We start from the raw sequence: 22,116 nt of genomic DNA on the forward strand, positions 1-22,116 counted from the left end.
AACTTGGTCAAGCGTTTATTTCGGTGTCAGATGTCTTTTCTGTTTCAACTGACATTTACAAATAATTCAAGATTTCGTCTGAAACTATAAATACAACACACCGGCAAGGTCAGGCTAAGGACAGTGTAAGCCTTTGGGGTTCAGCGTGTTTTCGTACCATGCCTTTAGGAGTTTCTTTGTTTTACATATTGTCACCTTCCTAAAATAATGGCCTAAGTTATTTTTTGCCAAAAGTGGATTTGGCAAATACCACAACCTATTTCTGCCCAAAATATGTTTTAGGCAAAAAAGTCACTATTGGTCAAAAAAAAAATTTATTTTAGGAAAGTGGCAATATGCAAGTTGCACTACTAACTAAAGTTCTGTAATTAGGTACACATCTACTTCATGTTGTTTTAACCTTTTCCACATTTGTTTTCTTTAATTTTTGGTTTTTTTATTTCCCAGAGATATCTAGAAAATGACCTAGAAATACTGTAGTAATTATCTAAGATCTGTTTAAAAGTATGGTTATCTTAGATGTAACATCATTTTTACATTTTGTGTTGATTATCTCAATGAAAGCCCAATACATAATTTCTTTGAAAAAAAACATTGCAAAAAATAAATACTACATTGTTGTCCACAAAACCCTGGGGCCCTGGTCTAATGCTCTTTTAGGCCCTTGCTGAAGTCCAGGCAAGCACACTAGAAATAGTGTTTCTCCAAACATTTAACTTTAACTTTGTGTTTTGTGTAGCTAGTTCTGCTTCTATGTACAAATGTTACTGCTGAAAAAATATACCAGAAAACTTTATCAGTAAGCCTTTTATTACCAAAGATGCAGCACTCTGAACTCAGTAGATCAGGTGACATGACAATGCCGCAAATCATAAGGGCCACATTCTAATAAACACATTGGCTAACTAATTATTTCCAGATCTCCTTAATTAGTTTAAATGGCAAATAGACACATAAATAACTAATTACATACAAATTAGGTGTATCATTCATTAAGATATTAATTGCCTTACCTCAAGCATATAATTACCTAAATTCTTAATTATTTTATGGTTCCGAGCTGCAAAGGCTGTAAATTAAGAATTTGGTCAGGCTTAGCAATCAAAGACACAATGTGGAGCTAATGCTGGTGTAATCAAGACCACCATTTATATTGAAGGGGAATCTTTTAACATGTGCTTCCAGTTTCATGGATGAACATGTTTAGGAAATAAGGATGTGAATTATATCTGATTATGCAGTTTGTTCTGTCTTACAGAAAGTCATGAACAATACATTTTTGTGCTGAAGTCCTTCAACTATAGTACTTTCTTTACTTGGACATCTAGATTTCACCTTTGCCTGCAATTGGAAGCAAATCATTTAGATAATTAGGGATCAAGGACACCAAGAAGATGATGCTGTTTCCAAGATGGTTTGTGTTAGCATGGCTAGTGCTAATGCAACCAATGTCGTATCGTAAATGGACACAAGGACAAAATTTCTGAGTTTAAAGTTGAAAAATGAACTAGAGTGCCCCCTGATATAAAACAACTAAGCAAAACAAAACCAGAAGAAAGAAAAATAAACAGAAAGTTTGAGCATTCACTCTCTTCAAGTATATCAAACAGTTCTATCAGTAATTCTTTGACTTTTACCTTAACCCCATGAATATTTGTGACAAGTATTCGCAAATATATTTGTGCTATGCACAATTAAAACATATTCGGCAGTAGAAACCTGATGAAGGAGAATCGCTTTGCTTCCGATTCATTTTAAAAATGAGCAATTATAAGCTTTTACATATAATCCGGAATATCTAAAAGTATTTTTACTGACACAATTACATTAGGATTACTCAACAGCGGTAGAAAAGTAGCTTTAAATATCATAATTTGATTAATAATAAAAGTTTAGGTCTTAAACAAAGAATGAAAACAGACACAATGAAGGGACGGTGAGGCCTGTACAGTGATGTAAGAAAGTATTTACCTCCTTACAAATGTTTTTGTTTGTTTGTCACTAGCAAACATGTCCCATACCATCACTATACCACTAGTAGAATAGACTGTTGATATGATTTTGAGGCTAATAACAGTTATTATAGGATTTTCAAAGGAAGTTATTGTACTTTATCACATTGTTTTGAAAAGCTTCATAACCTTGAAAATGAAATAATCATTTTCTAGCTACTTTGCAGTGTATAAATAAATAAATAAACAATTAAGAGGTCTGTATTTTGTGCCTCCAGTTACACAGCAGTTATGTCAGTTTTAGAATTATCAAGTTTCTGTTAATGTTTTGTGAAGGATCTGGTGTGTTTTTTTATTATTTTTATTAAAAACAGCTACTTGGATAAAGACAATGTCGTCCTAATTAAATATCCTGTGTAATTTCATTTCTTGTTTATTTTTTAAAATACTTTTAAACAAGAGCCAAAAATATGTAAAAAAAAAAAAAAAAAAAAGCAGTGAACAAGACAGATCTTTCAGAAAACATCCTTTGCATCTGCTTTTGAAAAACGAAACCTACTGTTATTGACTAACCAGCCCCTTCCTGAGGAATTTGGCTAAACAGAGCAACGTTTCAAGAAGTACTTTGTCTGGAGTCCAAACCAGCTCTTTACGTAACTGAAAAAAAAAAGGCAGACTTTTCTCTTCAATTCAATCCAAAACAGGATTTGCATGTAGACTATATGTTGGTCCTCTGACCAGAGCACCTCCTTCTACATGTTTACTGTGTATCTAACATGGCTTCTGGAACTTAATTATTTCAGCTATATATTTCCTACTGACTCACTTTCATGAAATGCCAGATTTTCACTCATATTTTATTAAGTTTATGGTTGCAACATGAACAACTGGTAAACAATTCAAGGGGTTATGCATTTTTTCACAAGAGATTGTATTTATTTTGTTGACATGTGGGACAAAAACGTATTAATAGATATTATTAAATAACATTTTGCAGTAAGGATCCTGGCATAGAATATGGAAGCAGCTGAATGACAACTTGGAAACAAAAGAAAGTGATAAGACCTTGGTGATGCTGCCCCTCAGTGGCTACTTTGTTAAATTACAGGCTTTCTATTATTTTTGTAAAAACAGTTGCAGGAGAAGCCTTTGATACTTTGTTCGAATTATGACAAGTTATGAAGTCAGTTGAGGTATGTGGTCAATAACATATCATTCAATTGAAAATAATATCAAAGACCCTTTTTACTTGTGCCATGATTGGCAAAGCATTAAAGTTAATGAGTACTTAATAGCCTCTACTAAAATATTATGTCACTTTTCATATTTTTGATGAATTGACTCTCAAAAGTGGAACATTTTTCCACCAATGTGATACATTTATGTATCACATTGTTTTTCAACTGAAAAACAAATGTAAAAAACACTTTTTCTTAATTTGTGATGTTTTTTTCAGAGTCTATGATCAGCCAACATCTCAACAAAGTACAATTTTTCTAATCTATCAGACTGTGAGGTGTTTCCTGCTCACAGTCCTCTTTCAGGTCACAGCAAGGATTTCTAATAACATTTTGCCCTAGACTCTGCCTGGACCTTTCTAAAACTTTATTTTTTTTCACTGGTAAACCCATTCTGTTGTTCTTCCAAACTCATCATGATGCTAGAAAAAATACATAAATAAATAAAATAAAAATCCTTCTTCATCTTCAGTTTAACCTTCAGTCTAATAAACTTTGGATCAAAAACGGCCGATATTAAGAACTTCTAATGATTTCAGCCTCCCTAATAAAACAGGGATGCTGTCACCACCAAAGAGGGAACTGTGACACAAAAGTTCTATTTGTGGTTCACAAAAAAACATTGTCACATTGGAAAGGTGTTGCAGCTCTTTTATGTGTTGCTTAACAAGTCACATTCCTTGTTTGTGCACATACGCTTAACAATTAAAGATGATTCTGAATCTATGAAACAACAGACCACGACCCACCGTACTCTGCGATCATGTCCGCTGGTGGTGTGCAGGTGTGAACTCGCCCCTGTTCCATAATTAACCTGAAAAAAAAAACTGCTGCTCTCAGCTCCACCTGGACCCCTCATTTGCAGCCTCTACTGCCACTAGCTGCAGCTACAACGCATCACTCTTCACAAGGAGCCACGCACTCTAAAAGCTATCTGAATGGAAAAGAAACAGAGTGCTGATGCCGAGGTAGGATGTTCAAGAAATACATGAATGAATAATGGATACACACCAGACATGGAAAACTTTGCAGCGCCAATAAAGCAGCGTTCAAGGCGTTTTTCGCTGATATCATATAATGCAACCCACATCCCCAGCAGCTTTGGGGTTGTATTCTTCCCAGAAAGTCAGCTTCGTGATCCCCAGGGATCCAGAAATGGAATTTAAGATCAGCCTACTAAACGCGGCACCATCAGTAAGCTCGCAGACCTATTTAACAGCACTATGAGTAAAGTGATGCGTGTGCAGTGCTGTAAACCCCCTGCTATTTGAGTGTATTATATAAATGCTGCAGTTTCACTTGTCATAATAACAGGTCCAGAGAATGCTGGATGAGTTTATCTACGGCTTTCAGGTATAAGTTCCTTTTCTCTATACAGTGAGAGCAGGTTGCTTAGCTTAATAAAATTATTCTACACAATTTCAATTTAGATTTAGGTTATTCATCCAGAAAACAACTTAGAGCTGAAGCTAACAAAGTTGTTAAACCAACATTTTCAGCAAGAATAGCACAGTTGTTGTGGTCATTTTGATACTGGTTGCACTGCAAAATGAAAGTGCCACATTGAGGTCCATGTTGCTGTCATGAAAACGGAATTTATTTCTAAATATTTAATGTAGGACTTGGTTTTGATGCATGTTGGGGGACATTTCATTTTGGAGTTTGCATTTTCTCTCAAACTATTGAGAGAAAATGGAACATTTCCTGTAGAGAATTCTACAATTTCTTTTGTAGAATTTGTTCTCGTTTTCAAAATCAGAAAATATTTTATTTTTTTCCAGCGTTTTGACTTCTTGGGCTTATTTTTCAGTATTGTTTACGATCCATCCATTTTCTAACCCTTGTCCCTAGTGGAGTCGGGAGGGTTGCTGGTGCCCATCTCCAGCTAACGTTCCGGGCGAGAGGCAAGGTTCACCCTGGACAGGTCGCCAGTCTGTCGCAGGGCAAGACAGAGACATACAGCACAAACAACCATGCACACACTCACACCTAGGGAGAGACCAATTAACCTAACACTCATGTTTTTGGACTGTGGGAGGAAACCGGAGTACCCAGAGAGAACCCACGCACTCTCAGGGAGAACATGCAAACTCCGTGCAGAAAGACCCCGGGCTGGGAATCGAACCCAGGACCTTCTTGCTGCAAGGCAACAGTGCTACTAACTGCACCACTGTGCAGCCCCACATGAAACGTACATTTAAAAAAAAATAAATAAATAAAAATATGTTGTTCAGATATAGAGCTGCAGTTGAGATAAATATTCAGAACACGTTCATATATGGAAAGTACTTAAAGATTGCTCAGCAACAAATGTAACAATGTTTTATGGTGAAATCACTGAATTCTCACAAATTTTGTTTCTATCACTCTGGTGGAGTGGCACAAAAATACACTTGTTCAGGGAAAACGTAATAAATCGACCTGCAGTTGCTGCCAAATGATGAGAATGACGTGAGAAACCGAACACTGTTTACACCGGCGATAATGGAAAAGTGAACCTTATCTGTATGCATGGTGGAAACAAATTACCACTGCTGCACAGTGTCCATCCAATGTAACATTTTTTTTTCATATCTTTCAAGGTGCTGCGTGTTGTTTTCCATTTATTTATTTTTTCTATTGCCACTTCCATTTTATGCTTCATTTAAATTGCATGGTAATTTACAGACGCTCCCTACTCTGCTGATGCAAGTCACTGCCTCCCTCTCCTGTCTGTTTTTCGTTCTCTCTCTTTGCTCTCTCTTCACCCAGCTGTAGACCAGGACGAACGCGTGCTGGTCAGGAGGATAGTGGCAGAAAGAAAGGGGTGAAAGAAGGAGAGAGTGAAGTGGCAGGAGTGACAAAGGACAAGACAGAGAGTAGGACAGAGAAGGGGGCTGCAGCCCAGTGTAGCAGATTGCCATGTTCAGACAATGGAGTGTGCATGGAGTAGCAGAACCAAAACAGGACACAGCTCAGCTGTATGTTGGATCAATAAACGGTAGATGAGTTCAGACTTCAGGCGATGGAGTGGAAACCTTATTATTAAGAAGCATTGCTCGGCCGGTCTGACTGCAAACTGAGTCCTGAGTTTGGAATTTCTAAGAACTGACGTTACAAGGATAAAGTCTCTCCAATCTTTGGAAACCTACAGAAACTTGGACTAATGCAAACTTGAAGCTGGATTGCAATAATATTCAGGTAAGAGTGGGAATCAGAGTAACCATAAATTTGCAGTAAACAGTTGTTATAAGAGTTATAAAATGTTATAAAATGTCCCGTGCTTTTTTTTTTTTTTTTGTTGCCTGTTTTATTTAGCTCTGCAAAGGATTTAGTGAAGTATTAACAGAACATGATAGTTGTCACTGATCATTAGACTGTGCAGGAAGACATAAGTCACTTGACTGAGCTTAAGTAAATTTAAACACAACAATCCAAAATAATAGTCCCTCCTGGTATAGCTGACTAAATGCTCTTCTTGCAGTTTTAAAAGTGTGTGTGTGTGTGTGCGCGCGGGGGGCGGGGGGTGCGTGTGTGTGAGTGAAGGAAAGTCTTCAAAGCAGAAGAAGAGGAGGGAAGGGATGTCAGAATGTGTTTGCATAAAGAATTTGTCATAAATCAACACTTGAAAGCAAAAACGCACACACACACACTTTTAGACTGGATGCTTTTTCAGGGATAAATAAAAAGGCTGCTTTGCTGCCAAAATCCACACATTGCTGCCTTGTTGCCAAACTGTGGTACAGATAAAGAAAATGACATGAGAATACTGGCACATAGATATGATATAAAAATAAATAAATAATTATTTTTTTTAAAACTGTGACAAAAGATGTGAAGGGAACTGCATCCCAGAAGTCACAGTTTGAATTCTGGTCTGAATTAAATTTGTGGTGTGGGTTCATAATGATACATAATAATAGAAGTGCTGCGCCAAGAAGGTCACTGCTGACCTGGAATTGGACGCTTTAGTTTGCTTGACCGGCTCTGATCCATTAGTCAAATATAGGGATGGACTTAAAATGTTATCACTATAATTTGTAGTTTTCATTCCAGTATCTATTCATTTTCATATGAAACTTGCTCTTGTTTTTACCTCTCATCTTATTAGCTTATTTAATTGAGTCACATTTCTGAACTAACTGTATTGTTGCGGTTTGTAAATTGTTTTTGTTTTATTAAAACAGGTCTCTCCTGTAAATGAGAGACTGGCCTTGGATCTCAATGAGTTATTTACGTTATTTCTTTTCTTACTTCTTTTCTGCTATTAATGAAAAATTTTGAAAACTGGGTGCACAGTTCTTTCTGTCTTATCTCGAGTCTGCAATTGATTTCTTGACAGCTCAATCTTTTCATCACTTCTGCTGTATTGAAGCAGTTTTTTTTGTCTCTGCATTGTGCTAGGCAATCTTGCTTGCTTGTGGATTTTCTTTGCACCACCATTTTGAGCGCCTCTCACTGTAAATGTGTTCCTCTTTTACTTTCAGACGAACAAAATGATGCAAAAAGCAATGTCCCTTCCTTGACTTTCCAGACCTTTAAGTGAGCCAAAAAAGGAATGGGGAGGCGAGCGGCTGACCTGACGACGCCGGTTCCGGTGTTGGGTGTCCCCGCCTCTGTCGGGGTGCGGAGTTGGAAGACAACAGGAGGAGACAGAAGCGGAGGAGTCCTGCTGCAGACTTGGGGACAGTGCAGCATCGGCATTCAGACGTCTCCGGGGATTAGCAGATCACTTGTTCAGCTACCTGATAGCGTCTCAAACAATGTTACTCAAACATCTAACACATATACCACCAAGGAAACCCGGGCTATATTGCTTCACGTAAAGAATGACAGTGAGAAAAGGGCTATTTTAAGGCAGAAAACTGAGGAAACCAAGATCAAAAAGGAAGTGACTTTCAAAGCAATTGGAGGTGTCGACTCAAAGGATGTTGCCGGCTGTCAAAAGAGAAGTGGTGGGATGTACTGCTATGCCAGGGCTATTAAAACCAATCCCCTCACGGCAGGCACCACCAGCAGCGGCAGATCCAGATTGAAGTCTTCCACCCGTTACATCAACGGAAGCGTAGTGGATTCTGAGGCAATCGGTGGAATCATCGAAGTCAAGGATGACGCAGAGCCATCAAAGGCCGCGACTTCTCATGGAACGGTCTCGCACCATCCTTGTGCAGACCAGTCAAAAAATATGTGCAACCACCATGGCGGGAAGCAGTCTGTAATATCCAGAGGCGCCGTCCCAGGGGAGACCGGCCCCGTTTCCGAAGCTCTCTTTGGGGAGAAGGCATCAAAGCCAGCGCTCACATCTCTGTTTACTGCCACACATTTACAACTTCCTCATGCACTGAAACAAAACCAGCTAAACTCTCAGAGCAGCAGAGTAAAAAACACACAGAATGCAAGTAACCCACATTTGTATTATCTTAATGAAGAGATAACATATAGACAAACACCCCACCCTGCATGTCCAGTACATTCCAGAGTTGGTCCAGGAACTCTGTATCATACACATGCTTCAAGCGACGTGACATCCATCCAACCGGAAGCCATTGTCCATACTAAAACTGTTACATTTGCTAAAGCCAGAATTGAAAGCAGGCAGGAGAATTCCACTATAAACTTTTTCGCAAAACCTAACCAGAATAATAAAATTTCCCTCCTTTCAAGTTTTTACTCGACACCTCAAATGGCCACGGCAACCAAAACTTTTCAACCTTCCCCTAAGGGCCTCAAGACGTCGCCTCACCATTCCCTACAAGATAATATTATTCAAAATGTATGTGTCTCTGTGCATGCTGTGCCCGAGTGTCCACCTTTATCTTTGTACACTGTAGCCATGGGAACTCAAAGATCATCCAGTCCAGTTGCACAGGCAACTTTTAATTTGGAGAGGATGTGTCCGCATAATAATGCCAGTCCAGCACCAGACGCCTTGCACTCAACACACAAAGCACACATTCTTGAATCAGACCCTTCTTCAGATCTCACAATGGTAAGCGCCCCATCTGATTTAGATAAATGTCAGGAAAAGCCCCCTTCAAGAGCTGCCGACGTATTAACTAAAATATCTCTTGTTGACAATGCAGCTCAATTCCCTGCTTCTGCTAATCCGCCTCAGAAACCTGCACCGCATTCGCTCCTAAGTGCCGCCGTCCCGAAGATCACTTTGAATTATAAAGTTAATCCAGATCAAATTACATGTAGAGGCAGCACAGACAAAGCTGTGGCTCCGCAAATCCACTCGGTTCAGCCTAACTCCTCAGACTCTGAAACTGCGCTGCCTATTTCCGCATCCTCTCCATGCACGATATCTGGTGCATCTAAGTCTCCAGAAGCAAAAGGTGAGTCGCACGCATCTCTCCTGAACTCCATTGCTGGTCGTTGCACAGTCTATAAAAATGCGACTGCCAAAACTGAGGTGAAACAAGTCACATCCCTGAACAGTTCTCTGCCATCTCTGGGCAGAGAAAGACGAGATAATGTTGCTGCATCCGGTACATGTTTGCTTCAGTTTACAGACGCAACTGAGGTACTAAGGAACAGTGATGCACACGACAAAAACAAAGCTCATCGCACACAAGCACCAGACATCAGCAGTCAAAACAGTAATAAACCTCGTGTTTGGGGTGTCGTTACCAGCCAGCAGAGCAACTCCATAGCAACTCCGCTCGTCAAGTCGCCAAATATGTTAGAAACCGCTGAGGAAGGACATGAAACTAAAAGCCAACACACTAATCCAACCATCAACCCCAATGTGGAATTACAATGTAATAAAAACAAATGTAGCGACCATGCTGTCAATGAAGTAGTGGTGCACAAGTCTGAAGAGCATAAAAATTCAAGGGTCACTAACCCTCAGAATTGCTTTTCCCCAATTAAGTCAACCACCTTTCTTCCACAGGGTTGTCTGGACAGAGAAAAACAAAGACTTAAACATTATAAAGGATGCACACAAGCAGACTATGAGGGACAAAGTGCAACAAGCCCACTGGGACAAGCAGCCAGGCACCCCGATTCAAATGCACAACAGTTTGCCTTGGGTGCAGCAGCCAGCCGTGCAAATAGTACGTTTGAATCCAATGCAAATGGGCAGAAGCATCTCAGTTATTCATCGCCCCCGGTCGCAACACAAACTAAATGTGAACCCAATATCTCACAAACAAACACAGAGGTGAAACACATCACCCAGTCTGCTGACTGCCAAAATCCCAATTTTGATATTACATTACGAAGGCAACCACAAACAAGTCCAGAACGTTCTGTCAGCGTGCCAGCATCATTCACCGGCGAAGGAGGGCTCTCAGCACACACAGGCCCTGAATGGGAGTTCGACCTACAGCCGTCTGCAATGCTCTCTAAATCGAGTTTCCCCCTCTGGTCCAGAGAGGTGGAGGGAATAAGCAGACCAGATTTAAAGTTTAGCCCCGCTGCTCCTCAGTCGGGCCCTGAGGGCACCGGGCTGTCTCACTCCCACCCGTCCGACGCAGCGCTGCTGTTGCCGCCTTCCCCGCAGTGCTGCAGATCTGCAGGCCTGGAGCAGAGGCTCAAGACTGTGGAGGCCAGCCTGGCGGCCAACAAGGACAGGATCACCACCCTGCTTAACATCATTCAGGATCTGGAGACATGCAATGCTCCCAGCAGCCTGTAAGTCTGTGTGCTTCACTGTGGCAGCTGGGTAAATAACTTGTCCAACATGTATATAGTACATATACAGGGCTTGAATTGAACTGAACAAACCCAATTGAATTCATATATTCCAAAGAAAGGATATTGGTGAAACACCACTTTCTGCATCTATTCCCTGTGTGATTAATCATTAGTTTCTCTGTAAATAAGCACCCAATGCAAACGGAACAATGATTTGAAGGTTACTAAAATATTGCTTGCTTTAACCAGTATAGCATTTTATTGGTCCTGAGTTCACTTTGGTTTTGTCCTCTCTTGGGTTACCCATTAACTTTAAATCTAAAACCATCTTTTGTGCATTTACACTTAGTGAAGATTTCAAAAAGTGTTATTCACTACATGTAAAGCAAGAGCAACTTATGAACATCTTTTTCAATGTAAAACCAAAAAAACCAAGTTTGGGTTTAATAAACATTTTAGACTTTGGAGCAGAGATGCATAAACACAAGCCATTTTCTTTAAAAAGAAAAGCAATGGAATCATTTTAATTTAGCTCAAGGTAAACCAACTTTACATCCTGGGCCAGATTTGGTGTACGGCCATGTTTATTTGAAATAACCACACCCTGCAAAACATATGCCTCACACTTTAACAGGTCATGCAAACAAGCAATATAAAACACTTTCAGATGTTCAAGTGTTAAAGCGACTCCTAGCAAAATAGTCATCCCAAAAGCCACTACTGTTCAACTTTTGCATGTTTTTGAAACCAATTGGGACTTAAGAATCAAAAAAGATATATATTTTTTTCTGTTTTAGTGTGAAACATATTTGTGTGTTCAGATCTCTCATTTAATGGGGAAAATGGTTAACTGCATAAGTCAGGAGTTTAGATTGTTTCCCTAAGCAATATAAAGGAAAACCATACCTCACTAGCACAGATTTCTTTAAATATTAGATATTTACAAAACATTTTAATGTTTACTGCCATTGTCATTGCAAACCCCTCCTCCCCCCGGAAAACAATGATGTAACAGGTCACATAAATGTGTTTTAGAGGTGACTTTAGGTGACAATTGCATAATAATAAATCATGGTTGTTAGTGCAATGATGTGGGGCTGCGACATCATTAAAAGCCTGCAAACAGGTCAGCGACTGTGTGTGAGTATGTGTGTGTGAGTGTGACAGAAACCTACTTGGGCAATTCAAGGGGCCACGTCTCACAGAGATTTATTTTAGCCACCCGGCTCTTCTGGGAAAAATAAGGGGAATTAAAACGCCCTTCTGGCAAAGTGTCTCTGTCAGTCACTCTCACTGGCTGCTGTGCGTTAATAAGTTGCGACTGCCTCTAAGGTCATCTTTCAAAATAACAGACTCCTAATAAGAGACGGGTGTCTAACAAAACGCATGCCAGGCAGCTCGTCACTGCCAGCAGCAGCCTGAACGAATTCAGAAGGAGAGGATAAGTGCAAAGATGATTGAGCTGTTTATCTGAGAAGATGAGCGCTGTGGAAGTAATTTCTTTTTGTTTGTTTCAGTCGGAGATATCATAAAAGTGGACTCGACCTGAGAAACTGCTCGACCTGCCAGAAGACTGCTTGTATTGTGTACAGGTGAGGCAATAGCGAAATCTTTGATCTGATATGTTTTTGGGGGGGTTTTTTACAGGTGACATAGACTCCTCTGGTGTGTGATGAATTTAGTGAATTTGTGCTGCTTCTTGGTGTTTCATTTGCTCAAGTAGAGATGACTTTGAAAAGGAAGACATGGACTTTGATTAACACACAGTATCTACCCAAACACTTAGGGTGAACATAAAAATATGGACTTTGTTGAGAGGGGTTGGCAAAGGACTCAATTTATGGATACGCCTGCTGTTTTTCATTTCTCTGAAAACTTGATGGATTTGCATCACACCTAATGAAAAGCTGCCGCTGCAGTTGAGAGAGAGACGTCTTTGTTTCATTTCATAATACAGAAAGAGAGTGTGTTTTTGTCTCAGTGTACACCACAAATCTTCTGAAATGTCAGTAAATGCAAACAGTAGCTCCATGCGACAAAGGAGAACTTCATCAGTAATTACTTCCCCACATTTTGCTATTTCATTCTTTCCTGTGATTATTTGTAAGCAAACTCTTAGACTATGATCAGGATTAAGACAAGAACAGTTATCTACATCTGTAAGTTTCTTTCATGCATCATTGTAAAGGATAAACTTTACATTTTGCTGAAGGAGTTAAGACTCTTTGGTCTTCAATGTCAATGTACGGAAGTGTTTTTCAATTATGTCGGCTTTTTTTGTTGCTCATGTAATGTTTTAGGATTCATCATTCTTTTTTTTTTTTGTACTTCCCATATCTGTGCCTTGTCTTGGTTTTGCACTCATTTGCAGAAATGTTGCATCATGCGTAGGCACCAGAAAAGGTAAAACTTCAACAATTTGCCCCAGTAATATTGGAAGCAGGAAGGAGGTTAAGTGAGGTTGTTAAATCTAAAAGTATTCTCCTCCTCATTCTGACAATAAAAGCCGTCTTCAAATATTCAAAACCTGTCCCTTGATCTACTTACTTTCAAAACTGCTTGTGTTTTAGACAGAGAGATGTTGAAGTGCTAAATGCTGCATGTTGGCATCTGGCCCTAAGAGGCCAAGTCAGACATGAGCATATTTACATGAGACGTGTCTTTAGAAGAATACGGGTGCCACGCTGGAAAATGTGTTCATGTCCAAAGTAATTACAGACTACTAAAATCTCATAAGGAAAGACGTTGCACATACAGACTACCGTCACACAATGCAATTTGTCTGTAGCAGCTCTTAAGCAACATGTGGCATGAAGACGTTTGAACCTCCATACAAATGATCTGGAAATCCTTAACTCAAGTTTGAGGTTCAGTTTGGACAAACTAAACCTTTAATACGTTTAATTAATAGTTTCTTTATTTTTGCCATGTCTCTATCCAGTGTTGAGTATGACTTCAGGCAGCAGGAGCGACACTTCTTGGAGGTTCTGAATCACTCACCAGGTGACAGCAACAGTTTCCCCGCACATCTGGCGGAGCCTTTAAACCTCAGCCTCCTCCGACACGCAATCTCTAAGAACCTCGCAAAGACAAAGTTGAAGAGCAAAAAGCTGTGCAAGACTCTGCTCAAGTGGATTCCAAGAAAAAAATCATCCACTGTAGATCTCTGTGTTACCAGCATGTGACCAGAATGCAAGAGTCTACCCTGAACTACAGTTTGGAATAATCTTAATAAAACCTAACCACAAAACTGGCAGCTACCCATTACTAAGAGACAGTAGGTCATTGGGTTATCGTTTAATCAACCAGTACTATGGTATCACTGGCTACGAGATACTGTAACATATTTTTTTTTGTTTGGTTGTTTTTTTTTTTTTTACTAGAAGTTTTCTTAACAAGACAAGTTTAAAGGTAAAACAGAAAAAAAGTGGAATTTTGCAGAATGCTATAAAGGTTTGTTCTAAAAGCTGCTGCACTAGGCTATCACAGAGCAGATATACAAGTTTTCAAATTACTTTAATATGTTCAAATTCATATTCTGTCTTATTGCAGCAACAAACTTCAGTGCATAATATTTGGATTTTATGTGACAGAGCAAGATAAAGGTCAGCATTATATAAAAAGAAAATAAAACCTAAAACAAATTGAACCCAAAAAAGTGCATTTGTGTACAACCCATTACTCTCATAACCCACAATAAAGTCTTTAGCAACAAAACTTCAGAAATTACCTAAGTAATAAATTAGACCTAAAATGCATGTAATTTAATCTCAGTAGAAATAAACTGTTCTGAGACAAAACGGCGTACAAATAATGTTGAAAACATGTTGAAAGATTGGCTGCGTAAATGAGGTCATCACTACATAATGTTTCCACTCATGTCTTAGAATGTCTTTGTGGAACCAATAGCAGCCTTTGACCAGAACCTCAGACTGCGAGACTATGTATCTTTGTGGTGCAGAGCAACATATCCCACAGAATACTGTGTATTGATCTCAAAATTGAAAGAGTACGGCAGAACAAACTGACCAAACATCGTTATGTCTTAACAGACAGAGCGGTCAAAGAGAGCACGGAGGTTCCGCAAAGAGGCTCAACTCTGGAGGAGCTGCAGAGGATCAAATGACAGAAGGACTATCAGTCAATTAATCCATATGGATGGTCCATATGGATGTTTGCATGGTTTAAATCAGTGCATATAAATATGTTATAATGGCAAACATAAATTAAAACTAATAATAGGAGAACTTATGTCACTTGAAACTTATCAGATGGTCTTCATCTGTTGTGACTGAGTTTTCAGCCACTTTTCAAAGAAACAGTCTCTAGACGTCAAATGGCAGAGACATTTCACAAAGTCCTTGCATTTGTCATTGCAGTAAAATGGTGGTTCAAAAAGTCTTGACTTGGATGCATCGAATAGAAATGGGTACTGCACTTCCCAGATTTTAAACAATTTGTTTTATGTCATTTCAGTCTATCACATAAAAAGCAAAAAAAAAAAAACCAAAACATAAAAATTTCCTTCTGGCCATACCTTGGCAACATGGGAAGTAAACTTCAGGTTTATTATACCCAGCATGAGTGGTCCACAGCCTGACAACCCTTATATGTCAGAGCAGGAGGATGCCTACACTTGAAGATATGTGGTTGGGTATTTTTTTACTTAATGTATCCCTGGTAGATGCATGCTGTCATCACATACAACTGAAACCAGAAGATTAGATAAACAAAATGTTAAAAAATTAATAAAAGAAAACACCATTTCTCACCATCTGAACTTAAGTCACAAAAAATATTCTCTTTCTTTTGGTCAGTTAGAATTACTAAAATTATTTACATTTACTTACTGAGATAACGAGAGAAACAGTATGTCAGGGATGTAATTTTTTATGTATTCAAAAGAAATCAGACATTCAGATAGATTTCCTCTCTATTTGGTAGTGTTACCTATGACTTTGGTCAAGTGTTTTGGGGATGCTTCCCACGAGCTTCTCATAACAGTTTGCTGGAAGTCTGGCTGATTCCTCCTGATAGAACAGGTGGAACTGGGATAGACTGGTTTTCTCCCAAAGTTTTCAAAAGTGGTATAAGGATTTCTTTGTTTTGCTTTTCAATGTTAATATTTAAATATGCCTGGTTGTATTTGATGACTAACCCCAATCCCAGATTTCTATATCTAATTTTCTATATACGACTGTTCTCTTTGCACTGTTGAGATTAATGCAGTTGACTGAAAGTTGACCTATTATCTTGTTCACCTGAAAATAAATGTCTCAAGCTTTGTTTCACTGACTGTTGATTTCTCCCCGGTGTTGTGTTGTGTTCCTAATAAAGATTCAGCACGTCCAACCATTTTCGCAGCTGCAAAATGGCCACATGGGCCCCAGAAAAATAGAGTATTCTCCATTATGTCTCTGTCAATCGTGCGATGGTCTCAAAATCCCCAAACAATCTGAAGTTCATAAAGGGTTTCTGAGGAAAACAACGACGCAACAAAGGCTACAGTGAAGCATGAGTCACAGACAGGCTGGTCATGAGCGCGGGAACACGTTCCTGAAGAGCAGCATGGACAAAGACTAGCTGACATTATACTCCAGCTAAAGCAGCAGGACTAGTGAAATTAGTGTGAAAACTTGAAAGAAACAAAGGAGAGCAACAACGCTGGTATTAGCTCCTAAACTCAGAAAGCAGGCGTTGCACTTGTCCTTTAATAGAAAGATGCCAAAGAAGAAATACAAGAGTGAAAATTAGTCTCTATATCAATGGAACAAGAGGGAAATATGGGCTCATAGCGATCGTACACAGTCTTCAGCAGGCCTTTTGTTTGCCTGCACAATAAAAGAAAATGTAACAGATTGATAACCTCCACTAAAGTATCTCAAAGACTAAGAAACGAATCGGTCTCGCATGAAATGAATCACTCTTATCTACTGAAAACACACATTGTACTTACTAATTCAAAGCTCTGAGGGAAGCGTTATCTGAGTAAGAAATTAAATTCTAAGCATTTAAACTAAAAGAAAGGGGTTATATTTTTCCAGTTTGAGGTATAATTTCAGGCAAATCCAGCTCAATACTGAGGTAAAGACAAACAACTTTGCCTGATTAAAAACAGAGGAATACTGGGGCACATGCATTCCCATATCTAGAACCCTAGAAGGGAGCATGTTAATCAGATTAAATCTGAATGAGATTCAGTGGCGAGACCTTAAAACTGGCTGCTCCGAGTGGGCCAGAATCCCTCCACAATGTTTTTAAAAGCCCATCGCCACTTATCACAAGCACTTTATGGCAGTTGTTGTTGCTATCAAATTATCAAGTTGCTGAAAGTTCTATGGAGGCGCTAATTTCATTTTCCAGCAGGACTTGGCATCTGCTCACACAGCCAGAAGTACCATTACCTGATGCAATGGAAATGGTGTCACCTAATTGGATGGCCAGCAAGCTAAACAGGGTGTATGGAGTGAATTTGAAGACTAATTTTTGTTAGGTTGGGGTTCTTTTTCCTGTTTTATTTTGTTTTCTTTTCCTCTTCTGTCCTGGGTTTTTTCTGGGAAGCTGCGTTTCCTTTAACAGCCATCAGATGTCACCAGTGAGCGGAGCCCCTGGAGAAGTGTGGCGGCCAACCTGTAGACGCACCTGTGTCTAATTTTCAAGAGCTGCGGAGGTGCTTCATAAGGACAGCCTAGCTGACACTCCAGTGCCTGAGTGTTTGCCTTCACTGGTAGACGTTTTTCTTAGGAAGAAGCCTTCTATGATCGCTCCCTGTGTTCTGATCGCTCCTTGTGTTCTCCCCGTCAGATTTCCTTGTGATCGCCCTGTGACTCCTGGATGTGGACAAGCGCTCCCCCCTGGATTTCCTTGTGTTCCTCACGACGCCATTGGTATTACCAATCGGTTGCCTTCCTCCGTGCACTTACCTCCCTGGTCCCTCCCCGTGGATCCTCTGTGCCTCGCCACCGACTGAGCCTGCCAGCGTTTCATGTTCCGGGAGCTAACTGTCGAAGCCCCGCTCGGAAGTCAGCCCACTCTGCTCTCCAGCTGCAAGGCTTACCTGCTCGCTCTCCGACGGTAACTCACTTCTCCAGCCGCCACCATTGACAATACTAACCTCCGCATTCAAGTAAGCGTCCTACGAAAGATTCTCAGAATTATTCCATTTGACCCATCCCGTGTCTCACTCCGCTTTTTCTCATATACAGTCTGATGACCAGTTTCCTCCAGTCCCAGGTTCCAGAACTATTTCCCCTGACCCCTCTTCATTCACCAAAATAAATATTATTGTTGTTTCATATCGCTTCTCTTGGTGTGTTCTTGCATGTGGGTAACCCGGCTATCACCCATCATGACAATTTTATGAAATATGTTCAGTTTTGTGAAAAAAAGATTTTTCAGTTTTGAGAACTGAAAACTGAAATGCTGCCTATTGCTTTACAAAAGCAATAGGCAGCATTGATACTCAAACAAAAACCGTGCTGTAAAAAGAAAATCTAAGGATAATAAAGCAAATATATTGTATTTTATTACTTTTATTAGTTTAAAAAAAATCACAGAAGACAAAAAAATTAAGAAAATGATTAAGAAAATATTCCAGTAAACAACAAATGTATTTAGTTAAATATTAGAGATTAGTGAGATAATCTCTTCTAAAATAACAACTAAAACTTTACCCTATAAGTTGCATATAGAAATGGTGGAGATGTCGGGTTTTTTTCCCTTGAGGTTAATCTGTCGGCTAGAGTTGCAGACAGACACTGGAAAGAATGATCTGATCAATAAAAGCATGTGTTGTACTGCAGGGAAGAATTAGGAAGTAATGAGACAAGAAAATCAGAGTACTTGGAAGTGCATGTAAGCAGCCTGCATCTTGCATAGTGTTGGGACTTTTAGCTGCATTTAATAGTAATCTCTCCATTTGTTTTTCTGTTCTTGTTAGCATTGTATCATGTTACTGTTTTCATAATTTTATAAATCCTGTTCACTATATGTCTTCTGCAGCCCTTGCAAATGTTGTTTTCTTTGTTTGTTTGTATGTGCAATCCTCTTCAATCCTTTACTTATTTGCTCCTTATAGCTAAGATTATTTATCTCACAATCAAATGTAGTTTGCTCATTAAAAATGTTAGCAAACAGTTTTGGTTCTGGTCACAATATCCGTGAACCCAATTTTGAAATAACCTGCATCTGCTATACTACTGCACCTCTTTACTTAAAAGTGTCTAGATTTTCCCCGTCTCCAACAAGAAAGTGCTACATTACAGTCAACCATTTTTTTATTTTAAAAATTGTGAAAATGTTATGTCTCCTTTTTAATAATGTTTTATTAATTTATTCGTTCTATTTGGTTTTAGTTTTTTTTTTTTTAAATGAAGCTTGAGATAAGGTCAACAATTATACCCCTAATTTTAAGTTGCGATTTCATAAAACCTTGGAAGACCAGACCCAACATGGTGGCGGCAGCATCTGGTCTGAGTTGGTGAAATATGAATGGAGCAAAAATACTTTGGAAGAAAAAAAATTGTTGACAATCGCAACAGACAAAGATAAAAAAGTTACACATGCGTCTCCTAGCAGAACTGTGAACCCAAACATACAGAGTTGTGTCAAAATGGTTTACATTTAAGCATATTTATGTGTAAATAAAAAAGAATACAGTGAAAGTCCAGACCGAAATCAATTCGGGAATCTATGACAAAACTTGAAAATTAAGTTTCACAGATGCTATCCGTCTAATGGGACTGAGCGCGAGTTATTTTTAAAGGAAGAATGGGTGTGAATTCCCTGACCTAGATGTGCAAATCACTTAGAAACGTAACCCATAATGCTCGCAGCTAAATGTGGTTTTACTAATGGAAAGTATTGACTCGGGGTGCTGACTACAAATGCATGACAGAATCTTCAGATTCAAATTTATTAAAATTAACATTTTACCTCATCTTCAGAATGTACTACTTTGCATTTGTCTATCATAAAAAAGCAACACTTTACTACTTGTGAACTGAGTCTGAAAAAGTGTTTAATTTAAAGCAGTGAATGGTGAAGGGAGACAAAAGACAACAGGTCGCTAATGTGAGCTCAGACTGGCCCCCTGCCAGGGACAAAAGAAACTAAAGTGACTTTCATATCCACCATGCAAACTACTGCGCACGTTTGAAGAGGATTCTACAACAAGCAGTGGGTGACATAACAAATAAAGATCACCATTAGGAAAAGGCAAAAAGCCTTTGGGAGTTAAAGTAGGGTGCAGAAATAGGGTTAGATAAGAGAAAGAACTCAATCGAAAATCTAAATAATCTTAAGAAATAGTGGAAAAACTACACTCTTTACTGCTTTTTAGATTTTTCTTTAACACTGGTGAAATTGTAGTCTTTCAGATTTCTTTTTCTGGCACCTCTATCAATGTTCAAACAAATGGTAATAAATCCCAAAATCCATGGTTTCAAGCAACAGAGATCTAAATAATCTCTAAAGGGTTACATACCATGGAATGATGGTGGTGGGTTGCCGGTTTAATCCCCGCTCTGTCTGCCTTTGTTGTTGTGTCCTTGCATTCCTGTTCTCTGTGGCTACGAGTGTATGAATGGCTGAATGGCTGAATATAGTGTGAAACACCACATAGCCCTAATCCTACCTCTGGTCATTATAAAGCGCTACACAAATACATTTACCATTTCACGTCCACTTTGACAACCATTTATTTCAGGTAGTATTAATAATCCACTAATATTCTACTGTAAGGAAATCTGGATATGATGTTCATATTTCATTCTCCTGGATTATAGCCTGATTGTAAATTGAACAAACAACAAACAAAATGCAAAATGAAGGAACAGGGGATCAAAGGATACAGTTGCTATTGTTTTGAGGATGAAATTAAAATGAACACAAGGTAGCTGATCAAACGTTTAAGACCATAACCCAAAAATAATCCCAATAGAGAAAAACATGTTGTCAAAGAAAGGTCTCATGTCTAACCCCCACTACTCAAGGCATGCTTGGTGCCATTGGTTCCAGTAGGTTGTGTCCTTGCACAACCCAATAGGTTGTGTCCTTGCACAACCTATTGGGTTGTGCAAAGACACATAACCTTGTGTGTCCTTGCACACAAGGTTGTGCAAGAACAACCTTGCACAACCTAGGAAGGTTAGTAGGAAGGTTCCTACCAACCTTCCTACCAGTAGGTTGGTAGGAAGGTGGCTCCATGTGGAGAACATGGAATCACAAAATCCATGGTATTGGACCCCAATCCAGTTTTGTGTACCTCCCTTGCCATTAATACAATACATGTTTTCAATGGGAATTAGTAAAGGGGTTCTACACAGGACGGTCATGAGAAGAAGTCTTTTGGCTGATGGGCACTGTGAACTGCTTTGGCATGTCATTGCCGCTTAAAAAAGCCCCTCTGTCAAGAGGGATACCTGATGCAGCAGCCGGCTGCAGTTTGACACCTCAGCACAACCTGGAGCTCCTTTATTCAAATGAGGTGGAACCAAGCGTCTTAAATCAGGATAGGCCACGTCGACTAGGCAGCAATGAAAACATCTCCGCTGGGATCTACGGGTCAAGCTCCGGAAACCATCAGGGCTGTCAGAAAATAAACATATCCTCTGTCCGTCAGTGTTGCTTGTGTAACGCTGTTTTGCAAAGTCCAAACAAGTACATTTGTATCATTGTAGAAGGCACAGGCCTTGGAGAGACCTTATAGTCTGCTATTATACAGAAAGGTCTTCATCAGTAGGGGCCACAACTTGGGTCAAGGATCTGTCTTTGTCTTTAAAGACAGCCAACTGAAAACCTGAGCTAAGAGCAAGGGAAAATGTTTTGAGCCTTGAAATATTATGATATTTAAAATGACTTTCACTCTGCCCCACCTCGGCAGTGATGACTCATTGTGAGAGGCCTTGAATGTGCAGCTCATTAATCCTGCCTCGTAAAAAGACAGAAAGTCTTCCTATTTTTGCCATCGTGGTGCAGCGAAAGTTATAAATTTAAGCCATTGATCAGCAGACGAAGAGCTCGTTTGAGTTTGGATGCATTTATTTAAATGATTTGTTCACTCATTTTGGTCTCTTGTTCTTATTTATTTATTTATTTATTGGTTGCATTTAAAGCTCAACTCGAGACTTCAATCCAAACAGAGAAGATGCAAATCCTTCAGCAGGAGGAGTTTAGGGTTGATTCAAGGTCGTATTTCAAAAGAGTCAACTGGCTCAAACAGACAAAATAGTGAAGTGTAAAATCTTCAGAAAATGAAATATTTTCAATAAATGAACTGTTAGTTTTGAGCATCCTATCTTATT

General features: G+C 39.3%; 1 protein-coding gene and 1 long non-coding RNA gene across 2 annotated transcripts; both read left to right on the plus strand.

The window, feature by feature from the left end:
* The first annotated feature begins 5,916 nt into the window (after positions 1-5,916).
* Positions 5,917-16,101, plus strand: LOC114152552 (uncharacterized). The gene is made up of 4 exons (XM_028030474.1): positions 5,917-6,370; positions 7,657-10,810; positions 12,331-12,405; positions 13,755-16,101. The coding sequence occupies exons 2-4, from the start codon at positions 7,728-7,730 to the stop codon at positions 13,996-13,998; spliced, it is 3,402 nt and encodes a 1,133-aa protein (XP_027886275.1). The 5' UTR covers positions 5,917-6,370; positions 7,657-7,727; the 3' UTR covers positions 13,999-16,101.
* A 1,206-nt stretch (positions 16,102-17,307) lies between these two features.
* LOC114152737 (uncharacterized) lies at positions 17,308-18,077 on the plus strand. Its single transcript, XR_003597219.1, has 3 exons — positions 17,308-17,540; positions 17,618-17,939; positions 18,019-18,077. It is a non-coding gene; the product is annotated as an uncharacterized LOC114152737 (long non-coding RNA).
* Positions 18,078-22,116: the final 4,039 nt, after the last annotated feature.

This window comes from Xiphophorus couchianus, chromosome 11 (assembly GCF_001444195.1).
Source record: "Xiphophorus couchianus chromosome 11, X_couchianus-1.0, whole genome shotgun sequence".
Classification (NCBI taxonomy): Eukaryota; Metazoa; Chordata; class Actinopteri; order Cyprinodontiformes; family Poeciliidae; genus Xiphophorus; species Xiphophorus couchianus.

Bases quoted from the DNA above. Each gene is read 5' to 3' on its own strand.
- LOC114152552 (XM_028030474.1), top strand. From the start codon at position 7,728: ATGGGGAGGCGAGCGGCTGACCTGACGACGCCGGTTCCGGTGTTGGGT. The intron at 10,811-12,330 runs GTAAGTCTGTGT...TGTTTGTTTCAG, and splicing joins TGCAATGCTCCCAGCAGCCT to TCGGAGATATCATAAAAGTG. The intron at 12,406-13,754 runs GTGAGGCAATAG...GTCTCTATCCAG, and splicing joins ACTGCTTGTATTGTGTACAG to TGTTGAGTATGACTTCAGGC.